Below are 14307 nucleotides of genomic sequence, written 5' to 3'. Positions count from 1 at the left end.
ATTTAAAGGCAATGCTACCAAATAGTAATTGAGTGTATGTAAACTTCTGACCCACTGGGAATGTGATGAAAGAAAAATAATTCTCTGCTATTATTCTAACATTTCACATTCTTAAAATAAGGTGGTGATCCTAACTGACCTAAAATAGGGATTTTTTTGACTATGATTAAATGTCAGGAATTGTGAAAAACTGAGTTTGAATGTACTTGGCTAAGGTGCATATAAACTTCCGACTTCAACTGTATATTAATGTTAAAAGAGCTGATGTGAGAGCAGTTGTGCCAAGGTTATTATGTGTAACATGTATATGTATAACAAACATCTATAACAAACAAACCTTTAAAGCTAAACGTATTTTTCATAATTTCATATACTTTAATTAACATATATTCATTCCAGATTACTGGTCATGAGCCCTTGTTCAGACACAGGCAACATATTTGTTGCCGTACTCTTGAAAATCTTGAAAAGTGCAATGCTCACTGGAATTAACTGTTGGAGGTACTTTGCTATCCACACAAAGATACCACACGTTCTAATATGTCTGTGCATCAAGAACCTTGAACAGTATTGTTTATATGGGTGTGAGTGAGAATTTAGATGGTAACAATATTATCGGTGTACTTGAGTGTGGTGTCCACATTGTGAGTGTATATACACTGCTCAAAAAAATAAAGGGAACACTAAAATAACACATCCTAGATCTGAATGAATGAAATATTCTTATTAAATACTTTTTTCTGTACATAGTTGAATGTGCTGACAACAAAATCACACAAAAATGATCAATGGAAATCAAATTTATCAACCCATGGAGGTCTGGATTTGGAGTCACACTCAAAATTAAAGTGGAAAACCACACTACAGGCTGATCCAACTTTGATGTAATGTCCTTAAAACAAGTCAAAATGAGGCTCAGTAGTGTGTGTGGCCTCCACGTGCCTGTATGACCTCCCTACAACGCCTGGGCATGCTCCTGATGAGGTGGCGGATGGTCTCCTGAGGGATCTCCTCCCAGACCCGGACTAAAGCATCCGCCAACTCCTGGACAGTCTGTGGTGCAACAAAAGTCAACAGTCTGTTGGTGGATGGAGCGAGACATAATGTCCCAGATGTGCCCAATTGGATTCAGGTCTGGGGAACGGGCGGGCCAGTCCATAGCATCAATGCATTCCTCTTGCAGGAACTGCTGACACACTCCAGCCACATGAGGTCTAGCATTGTCTTGCATTAGGAGGAACCCAGGGCCAACCGCACCAGCATATGGTCTCACAAGGGGTCTGAGGATCTCATCTCGGTACCTAATGGCAGTCAGGCTACCTCTGGCGAGCACATGGAGGGCTGTACGGCTCCCCAAAGAAATGCCACCCCACACCATGACTGACCCAACGCCAAACCGGTCATGCTGGAGGATGTTGCAGGCAGCAGAACGTTCTCCACGGCTTCTCCAGACTGTCACGTCTGTCACATGTGCTCAGTGTGAACCTGCTTTCATCTGTGAATAGCACAGGGCACCTATGGCGAATTCGCCAATCTTGGTGTTCTCTGGCAAATGCCAAACGTCCTGCACGGTGTTGGGCTGTAAGCACAACCCCCACCTGTGGACGTCGGGCCCTCATACCACCCTCATGGAGTCTCTTTCTGACCGTTTGAGCAGACACATGCACATTTGTGGCCTGCTGGAGGTCATTTTGCAGGGCTCTGGCAGTGCTCCTCCTGCTCCTCCTTGCACAAAGGCGGAGGTAGCGGTCCTGCTGCTGTGTTGTTGCCCTCCTATGGCCTCCTCCACGTCTCCTGATGTACTGGCCTGTCTCCTGGTAGCGCCTCCATGCTCTGGACACTACGCTGACAGACACAGCAAACCTTCTTGCCACAGCTCGCATTGATGTGCCATCTTGGATGAGCTGCACTACCTGAGCCACTTGTGTGGGTTGTAGACTCCGTCTCATGCTACCACTAGAGTGAAAGCACCGCCAGCATTCAAAAGTGACCAAAACATCAGCCAGGAAGCATAGAAACTGAGAAGTGGTCTGTGGTCGCCACCTGCAGAACCACTCCTTTATTGGGAGTGTCTTGCTAATTGCCTATAATTTCCACCTGTTGTCTATTCCATTTGCACGACAGCGTGGACAGTTTGATTTCACAGAAGTGTGATTGACTTGGAGTTACATTGTGTTGTTTAAGTGTTCCCTTTATTTTTTGAGCACTGTATATATATGTTTTGTGCGAATAAGATTGCTGCGTTTTTGTGAATGGTGTGGCTGTTTGTTGTTCATAGGTATTGTGTGTGTGTGTGTGTGTGCATGCACATGCGTTATGTATGTTATTTCTCTGCCCTGTGGTTCTCATCACTAAGACCATGTTCAGGGGACAACATTGAGTTCTCAGCCAGTGTGGCACGGATCTTCTTGAAGCGACCAGAGTGGGATACCTTAACATGGCGCCCTTCAGTGACTGACTTATCAACTATCTTCTCCAGTCTGGCACTGAACTGGTTGTCTGTGGGGATCTGAGAGCTGTTGGAATGCTTCTTATTCCCAGTGTTATTGCCATACTCTGGGGGGATCTTGTACAGAACCTTGACCTCAGACTTCTTACTTGAGAAGGTCAGCTTCCACCAGCCAGGGTCAGCCACGGCACAGACAGAGAATGGAAGGGGTGCAGACCTAGGGAGGGAAAGGGCACCCGGTTTTGTCAATCAGTAATGTGGGTCTTTGTTACAGTTGCACAGCAAGAGGATTCAAGTTCAAGAGACAAAGGCAGGGGGGATTCTTGAGACAATGCTGACATGTTTCTTGTAGTTGATTGGCAGACTAAAGTGAAAATTATCCAGACCTTAAAGCTACAAAATGTAACTTTTTGGGTGACAAATTCACATAGGAATATTAGTTATAGATCTGTCATTCTCATTGAAAGCAGGTGTAAGAAGCGGTAGATCTGTTCTATGTGCGCTATTTGTATGATTCCTATTCTTAAGTTTAGTTTTTGCGACTTCTACTTTTGTTTTTGTACAGAAGCTTCAAACATCTGAAAATTCAGTATTTTGGGTTATTGAAAATATATTTTACAGCGGTTTTGATGGTACAATGATTCTCTACACTGCTTGTTTCGTCACATAAACTGAAATTTGGCAAAACTATTCGAATTTTAGCAACCAGGAAATGGCGGAGCAATTTCTGCATATTGCACCTTTAAATAAAATTGCATAAGCTGATGATGATCAACTTTTATCCTAATGGTCCAATGCAGCTGTTTTTACCTCAATATCAAATCATTTCTGGGTCATAATTATGTACATTACTGTGATTGTGGGAGGGGAAAACTGAAAACTGTCTGTTATTGACGAAGGTTTGGAACCAGGGGTTGAAACCGGAATAGAACCGAAAACCGGAAAAGGTTCCGGGGACAGAACCGAAAACTGGGAACAAAAGTAATCTATACTGTTCCAGAACAGAACCATTATTTTAAAAGCATGGGAACCGGTTAATTACTTTTAGCTAGCTAGCTCTGGTCCAACATGAAGCCAACTCTCTGAAGTTCAAAGATGTTCAACGTTCCTTCATAGAAGCCGCTCCACAGGTATAATTCTGTGGGCCTATTTCAGATAATGCATGTCAAACAACAAGATGCCCAGTGCTTCAAGCCAAACCTCCTGCTCCACCCTCTCTCGCGCTCTCCAACACCCGCAAAATTTGTCGCATATCGCATCCTACACTTGTCTGTCCAATGCATGTAAATAGCTTGCCCGCTCCATAGCACACTCCACTGCTTTATCCGCACTGATTGGTGAAATAATTTAATGTTGAGCTAAATGTTAGAAGAAAAATCTGAAGTTTAAAAAGGAACAATAAAAAAAAGAAGTTTTTTGGTTCGAACCCGTTCAGAGCTTTATTTTGCTGGCCAGAACAGTGGAACGGAACCCCAAAAAATATGGTTCTGTTCAGAACGAAACGATTGGAAAATAATTTAAGTTCCAACCCTGTTTGGAAGTCTCTTTGTTATTGGTTTATTAACTAATTTACCACCTGGTGATGTCACCAGGCAGGCCATAACACCATCCCACCAAAACAGGCTGAAGTTTCAGGCAGTCTTTTCAAACAGCTTTTACACTACCCCATAGTGTAGAAATATATACAAAACATCAGGAAAATCGCATTTTTGACTGCACGTGCCTTTGAGTTAAGTACGACAGTCAACCTGGAGAAAGTGCTTGAAAAAATAGCTTGTTAGAGGCTTTCATCCATGCTAGATCAAACAAGGATTGGGTGATACACAAAGTTAGGCTGGATGTCACATTATATATCGATTTTTAAGGCCAATTTCAAGGGGTCAAAGGTCAAATCTGGTGAAAATGTTCATATACATTTACATTTGAGTAATTTAGCAGGTGCTCTTATCCAGAGTGACTTACAGAAACAATTAGGGTAAAGTGTCGACAGACTTTTTTCCTAATAATATAAATTTTGCTCAAATGTCCTGGAACTCTCAACAAAAACGGAGTAGATTATCACACATAAACACTTGGATGGAATGGATGCATTAATAGTGACTTTTCATACAGCAATTGAGTCATTCCACAAAATAATGCCTATTGCATCCCTATGATATTTTAAGTAGAAATTGTGCACCAATATTGAATTTTTAAAGCATGTTATATTACATAAAGTGCCCTTCAATATAAACCACATGGATAATTCAATAGATCAAATTTATTATAGCAATAAAGAATTGCTAAAGGGCCAACATTCAGCATTTTGACATGTCACTCAGTGCACCCCTGTGACTTCTAGGAAGATTTTAACCCACTTAATCCCTACATATCTCCAAGTTCTCACCATCATTGTAAAGCCCTAGTTATTTTGTTGCTTTGACAAATCCTTTCTGAAGATTATACTTTTTTTAATGTGATTCATTTACATCCCTCATTTTAAGGTCAGTTACATGAAGTTAACTCTTGTTTTAATTCATATGGTGAAACTATTCCTTTCTAAATGTTTTTTCAAAGGTAACATTGAACATCTAATTGTCAAATCATACTGTAAAAGCAGGTGAGCTGCTCTTTTCGGACATTTTCTGGTGTTTTGTGCTGAAAATCCGAGCGGGTTGAGCATAAAACATCAATCCTGTTACCCATACAGTGCCTTTGGAAAGTATTCAGACCACTTGACTTATTCAACATTTTGTTACATGACAGCCTTATTCTAAAATTGATTAAATAATTTTTCCCCCTCATCAATCTACACACAGTACTGCATAATGACAAAGGGAAAACTGGTTTTTATAAATGTTTGCTAATTTATAAAAAAGTAGAAACATAAATACCTTATTTCCATAACTATTCAGACCCTTTACTATGAGACTCGAAATTGAGCTCAGGTGCATCCTGTTTCTATCGATCATCCTTGAGATGTTTCTACAACTTGATTGGAGTCCACCTGTGGTAAATTCAATTGATGGGAGAACCTTCCAGAAGGACAACCATCTCTGCAGCACTCCACCAATCAGGCCAGATGGAAGCCACTCCTCAGTAAAAGGCACATGACAGCCCGCTTGGAGTTTTTCCAAAAATACAGAAAGATCCTTGATGAAAACATGCTCCAGAGCGCTCAGGACCTCAGACTGAGCCACAGGTTCACCTTCCAACAAGACAACAACCCTAAGCACACAGCCAAGACAACACAGGAGTGGCTTCGGGACAAGTTACTGAATGTCCTTGAGTGGCCCAGCCAGAACCTGGACATGAACCCAATCGAACATCTCTGGAGGGACTTTAAAAGGGGGCTGATGGATAGGGCTGCATTAATTCTATTTATTTTTACGTGTTATTTCTTACATTATTAGCCCAGGATTTTTTTGTGTTATTACATACAGAACTTTTGGATATCAGAGTGGTGGTACATTACACTCTCTGCCATCTTTGATTTTACTGTTACAAAGAGACCTCACATGACTACAGTGCCTTGCAAAAGTATTCATCCCCCTTGGCATTTTTCCTATTTTATTGAGTTACTGTAAAGATCTTCTTCATCTGAGGAACAGGAAAGATCGGACCAAAACGCAGCGTGGTAAGTGTCCATGTTAATTTAATATAACTGAACACGAAATACAAAATAACAAAGTGAAACAGTCCTGAAAGGTGACACAACACAAAACAGGAAACAACTACCCACAAACACCAGGTGGGAAAAGGCTACCTAAGTATGGTTCTCAATCAGAGACAACGATAGACAGCTGCCTCTGATTGGGAACCATACCAGGCCAAACACAGAAAAGATAACATATAATAAGATCCTCACCACGCGCTCTCACCACTGGCGTCCCCCAGGGCTCTGTTCTAGGCCCTCTCCTATTCTCGCTATACACCAAGTCACTTGGCTCTGTCATAACCTCACATGGTCTCTCCTATCATTGCTATGCAGACGACACACAATTAATCTTCTCCTTTCCCCCTTCTGATGACCAGGTGGCGAATCGCATCTCTGCATGTCTGGCAGACATATCAGTGTGGATGACGGATCACCACCTCAAGCTGAACCTCGGCAAGACGGAGCTGCTCTTCCTCCCGGGGAAGGACTGCCCGTTCCATGATCTCGCCATCACGGTTGACAACTCCATTGTGTCCTCCTCCCAGAGCATTGGCCTGCTCGCCTCCCTACCACTGAGGAAGTACAGTTCCCGCGCAGCCCAGTCAAAACTGTTCGCTGCTCTGGCCCCCCAATGGTGGAACAAACTCCCTCACGACGCCAGGACAGCGGAGTCAATCACCACCTTCCGGAGACACCTGAAACCCCACCTCTTTCAGGAATACCTAGGATAGGATAAAGTAATCCTTCTCACCCCCCTTAAAAGATTTAGATGCACTATTGTAAAGTGGCTGTTCCACTGGATGTCTTAAGGTGAACGCACCAATTTGTAAGTCGCTCTGGATAAGAGCGTCTGCTAAATGACTTAAATGTAATGTAAATGTAAATAACATAGAAAAACAACATAGAATGCCTAACCCAACTCACGCCCTGACCAAACCAAAATAGAGACATAACAAAGGAACTAAGGTCAGGGCGTGACAGTTACAACTTGCAATTTAAATAGATTTTTATTTGGATTTCATGTAATGGACATACACAAAAAGTCCACATTGGTGAAGTGAAATTTTAAAAATAACTTGTTTCAAAAAACTAGAAAAAATCTAAAATGGGAAAGTGGTGTGTGAATATGTATTCACCCCTTTGTTATGAAGCCCCTAAGTAAGATCTGGTGCAACCAATTACCTTCAGAAGTCACATAATTAGTTAAATAAAGTCCACCTGTGTGCAATCTAAGTGTCACGTGAACTGTCACATGATCTCAGTATATGAAAGGCCCCAGAATCTTTTTTAAAATTGCATTTATTTTTATTTCACCTTTATTTAACCAGGTAGGCAAGTTGAGAAGTTCACACAGAGTTACACATGGAGTAAAACAAACATACAGTCAATAATACAGTAGAAACAAGTCTATATACGATGTGAGCAAATGAGGTGAGATATAAGGGAGGTAAAGGCAAAAAAAGGCCATGGTGGCAAAGTAAATACAATATAGCAAGTAAAACACTGGAATGGTAAATTTGCAATAGAAGAATGTGCAAAGTAGAAATAAAAATAATGGGGTGCAAAGGAGCTAAATAAATAAATAAAATAAATTAAATACAGTAGGGAAAGAGGTAGTTGTTTGAGCTAAATTATAGATGGGCTATGTACAGGTGCAGTAATCTGTGAGCTGCTCTAACAGCTGGTGCTTAAAGCTAGTGAGGGAGATAAGTGTTTCCAGTTTCAGAGATTTTTGTAGTTCGTTCCAGTCATTGGCAGCAGAGAACTGGAAGGAGAGGCGGTCAAAGAAAGAATTGGTTTTGGGGGTGACCAGAGAGATATACCTGCTGGAGCGCGTGCTACAGGTGGGTGATGCTATGGTGACCAGCGAGCTGAGATAAAGGGGGACTTTACCTAGCAGGGTCTTGTAGATGACATGGAGCCAGTGGGTTTGGCGACGAGTATGAAGCGAGGGCCAGCCAATAAGAGCGTACAGGTCGCAATGGTGGGTAGTATATGGGGCTTTGGTGACAAAATGGATGGCACTGTGATAGACTGCATCCAATTTGTTGAGTGGGGTATTGGAGGCTATTTTGTAAATGACATCGCCGAAGTCGAGGATTGGTAGGATGGTCAGTTTTACAAGGGTATGTTTGGCAGCATGAGTGAAGGATGCTTTGTTGCGAAATTGGAAGCCACTTCTAGATTTAACTTTGGATTGGAGATGTTTGATGTGGGTCTGGATTGAGAGTTTACAGTCTAACCAGTCTGCAATACCATTAAGCAAGTGGCACCATGAAGACCAAGGAGCTCTCCAAACAGGTCAGGGACAAAGTTGTGGAGAAGTACAGATCAGGGTTGGGTTATAAAAAAATATCAGAAACGTTGAACATCCCACGGAGAACCATTAAATCCATTATTAAAAAATGGAAAGAATATGGCACCACAACAAACCTGCCAAGAGAGGGCCGCCCACCAAAACTCATGGACCAGGCAAGGAGGGAATTAATCAGAGAGGCAACAAAGAGACCAAAGATAACCCTGAAGGAGCTACAAAGCTCCACAGTGGAGATTGGAGTATCTGTCCATAGGACCACTTTAAGCCGTACACTCCACAGAGCTGGGCTTTATGGAAGAGTGGCCATAAAAAAAGCCATTGCTTATTAAAGAAAAAATAAGCAAACACATTTAGTGTGAGCCAGAAGGCATGTGGGAGACTCCCCAAACATATGGAAGAAGGTACTCTGGTCAGATGAGACTAAAATTGAGCTTTTTGGCCATCATGTAAAACGCTTTGTCTGGCGCAAACTGTTACGTTCCCCAGTTTATGTGTTGTAGTTTGTGTTTATGCATGTGTTTATTTCAGGAAATGGCTTCCGGAAATCCTTCAAACAGCTGATTGGTCGACTCCAGGGCTAATTGGAGAGCTGACCCCGCCCCCTCGTCAAGACGCAGCTGTCTCCAATTACACATTCCTTCAGAAGCTATAGAAAAAGCTAGTGTTCTGTTCAAGAGAGAGAGCTTTTTGTAGAGAGATTTTGCTAGAGGTTGATTTTGCTGAGAGTTGGTATATTTTGTGAGTTTGTTGCTCAGAGCATATTTGATGTCGTTTGTTAGTTTGTTTGAAAATTGTTTAATATTCTGTTTAATTTGTTCCCAGGGGGAGAAGGGGAAGGCACCTTGGGAGTGCTTAGGCAAGAGGCCCGCGGGCATACATATACCCGTAGCATATTCGCTGTCTAGGCACACTAGGTAAGACCTGGGCGGACCACCCCCTGTATTTTGGTTAGGGCACCAGGTGGTGCTAAATTAGGTAAGTAGTGGGTAGGCAGGTAAGATAGGAGAGGGGGAGGTTTTGAGATTTACTTTCTTTGCTTTGGTTCCGTCCAGCCCCTTTTTCCTCATATTACCGTGTGAAGGCATAAAGTCCTTGTAAACGGTACCACATTCTGTCTGTTGTCATCCTTACTCGCACCTACAGTCCATACCTTTTTCACTTCACGGAGAGTTTAGTTGTAGCAGGGTGTCGCGTTCCCTCTTCATAGAGGCGTGCGTAACACAAACCCAACACCTCTCATCCCCACAGTGAAGCATGGTGGTGGCAGCATCATGCTGTGGGAATGTTTTTCATCTGCAGGGACTGGGAAACTGGTCAGAATTGAAGGAATGATGGATGGCACTAAATACAGGGAAATTCTTGAGGGAAACCTGTTTCAGTCTTCTAGAGATTTGAGACAGGGACAGAGGTTCACCGTCCAGCAGGACAATGACCCTAAGCATACTGCTAAAGCATGGGTGTCAAACTCTGGCCCGTGGGCCAAATTTGGCCCGCGGGGTAATTATATTTGGCCCGCGAGACAATACCAAATTACTACTAGAGCTGGCCCGCCGGTATTATACAGCGCATTCACCACTAATACTACGAAGTTCATGAAAAAGTGCATGATGAACCTCGTATGCCCAGAGAAAAAACAAGCATTTTCAAACGTGAGCCTGAGCAGGAACACAGTAGCTGATCGCACATGTGATCTTGCCACCAATCTGTATGACCAGCTGACGGAAAAGGGAAAAGATTTTGTTGCGTTCTCCCTCGCTGTGGATGAGAGCTGCGACGCATCTGATACTGCTCAGCTGTCAGTCTTCATCCGTGGAGTGGACTCAAATCTGTGTGTTACGGAGGAGCTATTAGGATTCAAATCAATGCATGGCACAACCACAGGAAAGGAAATCTTTGAGGAGGTTTCCAAATGTGTAACTGAAATAAAGCTGCCGTTGGATAAACTCGTTGGATTAACGACAGATGGTGCGCCAGCGATGTGCGGTAAAAAGAGTGGACTGGTGGGCATGGTTCGGGAGAAGATGCGGGAAGAGAACTGTGCAGGTGAGCTAACTGTTTAACACTGCATCATACATCAGGAAGCACTGTGTGCCAAAGCCCTAAAGATGGAACATGTTATGACCACAGTAACACAGGTAGTTAACTTTATAAGAGCCAAAGGTCTAAATCACCGCCAGTTTAAATCTTTTCTGGAGGAGTGTGGTTCGGAATACGCAGACGTGCCGTATCACACAGAGGTGAGATGGCTAAGCAGAGGAAAAGTACTGAACATATGTTTCGAGCTGCGTGAGGAAATATGTCAATTCCTGGAAACCAAAGGGAAGGATACAGCAGAGCTCCGGGAGCAAAAGTTCCTGTGTGAGCTGGCCTTTCTCTGTGACATCTCGAGCCATCTCGATGCGCTGAACCTGCAGCTTCAGGGGCGGGGGCGCATCATCACAGACATGTACGCTGCAGTGAGGGCCTTCAAAACTAAACTGTGCCTGCGGGAGAATCAGATGCTGCAAGGAAACCCTTGCCATTTTCCCTGCTGCCAATCCATAAAAGCGCAGATCTCTACCGCCGTGTTCCCATGCGCACAGTTTGCTGAAAAACTCAGTGTTCTCGCCGCTGAGTTTAGCCGGCGATTTGCCGACTTCGATGCCCAGAAATGCAAGTTTGAACTGCTTAGTAATCCCTTCGCAGTTGATGTGGAAAATGCACCAACCAACATCCAAATGGAGCTGATTGAACTCCAGTGCAACGACACGCTGAAGTCAAAGTATGATGCTGTGGGCGCCGCACAGTTTCCACGGTTCATCCCTGACACAATGCCTCAGCTCCGCACCCAAGCTGCTCAGATGCTCTCCATGTTCGGCAGCACTTATCTATGCGAACAACTTTTCTCCTCGATGAAGATGACCAAAACAACTCACAGGAGACGTCTGACTGATGAACATCTTCGCTCGATACTGAGGATTTCTTCAGCTCAGAGCTTGAGCCCAGACATTGATGAACTAGCATCCAAGAAGAGATGCCAGGTATCTGGCTTGGGCACATCAGATTAGACCAGTGTGCAATAATTAACGTTTTCTTTATGCACTTTTTCTTGCTACAAGGCATGGGCTTGAATGGTTGATTGATTTATTATCATTTTATTTGTAAAATTATTAGCCAGTGGAAAAAGTTTATTTTGGTATTTAAATCAGAAGGCTGCAAATAGAAAAGAGGCATACAATTTTTATTTAAATTTGATTTATTTAATAAATGAATGCCATTGATGTGTTTTTTTCATTTGAAATTCGATTTTGCATGTCTCCACTATTAAATTATATATTGTATGGTAATAAGCGATGCTTGTTCCATATTCAATGTTAAAGCAAAACTTGTTTGGGTCCATATTTAAAAGGTTAATTTGTTCAATGTTGGCCCGTGACTTTGTTCAGGTTTTACATTTTGGCCCACTGGGTATTTGAGTTTGACACCCCTGTGCTAAAGCAACACCCGAGTGGTTTAAGGAGAAATATTTAAATGTCTTAGAATGGCCTTGTCAAAGCCCAGACCTCAATCAAATTGAGAATCTGTGGTGTGACTTAAAGATTGCTGTACACCAGCGGAACCCATCTAACTTGAACAAGCTGGAGCAGTTTTGCCTTGAAGAATGGGCAAAAATCCCAGTGCCTAGATGTCCCAAGCTTATAGAGACATACCCCAAGAGACTTGCAGCTGTAATTGTTGCAAAAGGTAGCTCTACAAAATATTGACTTTGGAGGGGTGAATATTTATGCACACTCAAGTTTTCTGTTTTCTTTTGTCTTATTTCTTGTTTGTTTCACAAGAAAAATGTTTTTATCTTCAAAGTGGTTGGCATGTTGTGTAAATCAAATTATACAAACCCCCCCAAAATCTATTTGAATTCCAGGTTGTAAGGCAACAAAATAGGACAAATGCCAAGGGGGGTGAATACTTTCTCAAGCCATTGTAATTTTAGGTCCTCAGGGTTCAACAAACACTCAAACTGGACAGTTTTATCTCAATCTCTTCATTCAAAGACTCAATCATGGACACTTACTGACAGTTGTGGCTGCATTGCGTGATGTATGGGTGTCTCTACCTTCTTGCCCTTTGTGCTGTTGTCTGTACACAATAATATTGTACCAATATTTGTGCTGATACCATCTTGTGCTGCTGCCATGCTACCATGTTGTTGTCATGTTGCGTTGCTAGCATGGTGTGTTGTTGTTGTCTAAGGTCTTTCTTTATGTAGTGTTGTGTTGTCTCTCTTGTCGTGATGTGTGTTTTGTCCTGTATTTATATTTTATTTTTAATCCCAGCCCCTGTCCCCGCAGGAGGTCTTTTGCCTTTTGGTAGGCCGTCATTGTAAATAAGAATTTGTATTTAACTGACTTGCCTAGTTAAATAAAGGTTCAATAAAATAAAATAAAATTTAAAGTATGTGGGGAAGCTGTGTGAGCTGTCTATCCCAGGACCCCTGTCTGCCCAGTGTGAGAGGTCTAACAAGGAGGAGGCCACAGCTGGATTTGTATCCTGAATCAATGTTGGGTGTGACTGAAGCCAAGTGGGTAACTGAAGCCTGCTTGATTGAAGCGGGGTACATGGGTCCCCCTCCTCTCCTGCTCCCCTCCCCATCAATCTCTTTAGTTGGTTGTGTTTCCTAAAGCCTACCTAGTTCACTTTTACGTGTTATAATATCAAAGGTTGTTACTTGTATTGTTTTTTTTAAAGCATTCAGACTGAGATGAGCGTTACAAATTGTACGAATCAATGGGTCCTGCACACTGGGCTTATTGTTCTAATATTTTCTTATGTCTCACTAATATTTTTTATCACCTTTATTTCTCATGAGTGTTCATGTTGATCAATATTTTGGCTATGTTGGCCTATTGTAAATGATCAAATAAATACATACAATTCATATTAATGCAGAGGCACCAATAAATTGTCCAGTACACTTTTTGTATGTGTGTTTTCATGTACATGTCTAAGATTTTAAGGTGACTCAGCCTTTGCTAATTATTGTGAAGAAGTTAACTGTATTCTGTAATTACACTGAACAAAAATATAAATACAACATGTAAAGTGTTGGTCCCATGTTTCATGAGCGGAAAAAAAGATCCCAGACATTTTCCATATGCACAAAAACCTTATTTCTCTTCAATTTTGTGCCAAAAATATTTTACATCCCTGTTAGTGAGCAGTTTTCCTTTGCCAAGATAATCCATCCACCTGACAGTTGTGGAATATCAAGAAGCTGATTAAACAGCATGATCATTACACAGGTGCACCTTGTGCTGGGGGACAATAAAAGGACACTCTAAAATGTGCAGTTCTGTCATAGATGTCTCATGTTTTGAGGGCGTGTGCAATTGGAATGCTGACTGCAGGAATGTGCATTAGAGCTGTAGCCAGATAATTTAATGTTCATATCTCTCACATAAGCCGCCTCCAACATTGTTTTAGAGAATTTGTCAGTACGTCCAACCGGCCTCAAAACCACATGCCACGTGTCTTACGTAGTGTGGGCAAGCGGTTTGTTGATGTCAATGTTGTGAACAGAGTGCCCCATGGTGGCGGTGGGGTTATGGTATGGGCAGACATAAACCATGCACGACAAACAGTGCACAGAGATACCGTGACTAGATACTGAGGCCCATCATCGTGCCATTTATCCACCGTCATCCCCTCATATTTCAGCATGATAATATACGGCCCCAAGTCCCAAGGATTGTACATAATTCCTGGAAGCTGAAAATGTCCCAGTTCTTCCATGCCCTGCATACTGATCAGACATGTCATCCATTGAGCATGTTTGGGATACTCTGGATAGACGTGAACAATAGCGTGCTCCAGTTTCCTCCAATGTCCAGCAACTTCGCACAGTCATTGAAGAGGAGTGGGACAACA

General features: G+C 42.4%; 1 protein-coding gene across 1 annotated transcript; it reads right to left on the bottom strand.

Annotated features, from left to right (window-relative positions):
• Positions 1-2323: 2323 nt before the first annotated feature.
• Positions 2324-13969, bottom strand: LOC115144304 (proline-rich protein 15-like protein B). Its single transcript, XM_065002289.1, has 2 exons — positions 13917-13969; positions 2324-2666 (listed from the first exon to the last, which is right to left on the bottom strand). Exons 1-2 carry the CDS (start codon positions 13967-13969, stop codon positions 2324-2326), a joined length of 396 nt encoding a protein of 131 aa, XP_064858361.1.
• Between the last annotated feature and the right edge of the window lie 338 nt (positions 13970-14307).

Source organism: Oncorhynchus nerka, linkage group LG16 (genome assembly GCF_034236695.1).
Source record: "Oncorhynchus nerka isolate Pitt River linkage group LG16, Oner_Uvic_2.0, whole genome shotgun sequence".
Classification (NCBI taxonomy): domain Eukaryota; kingdom Metazoa; phylum Chordata; class Actinopteri; order Salmoniformes; family Salmonidae; genus Oncorhynchus; species Oncorhynchus nerka.
The sequence above is the reverse complement of the archived record's forward strand: the minus strand, read 5'-3'. Positions and strand labels throughout refer to the sequence as shown.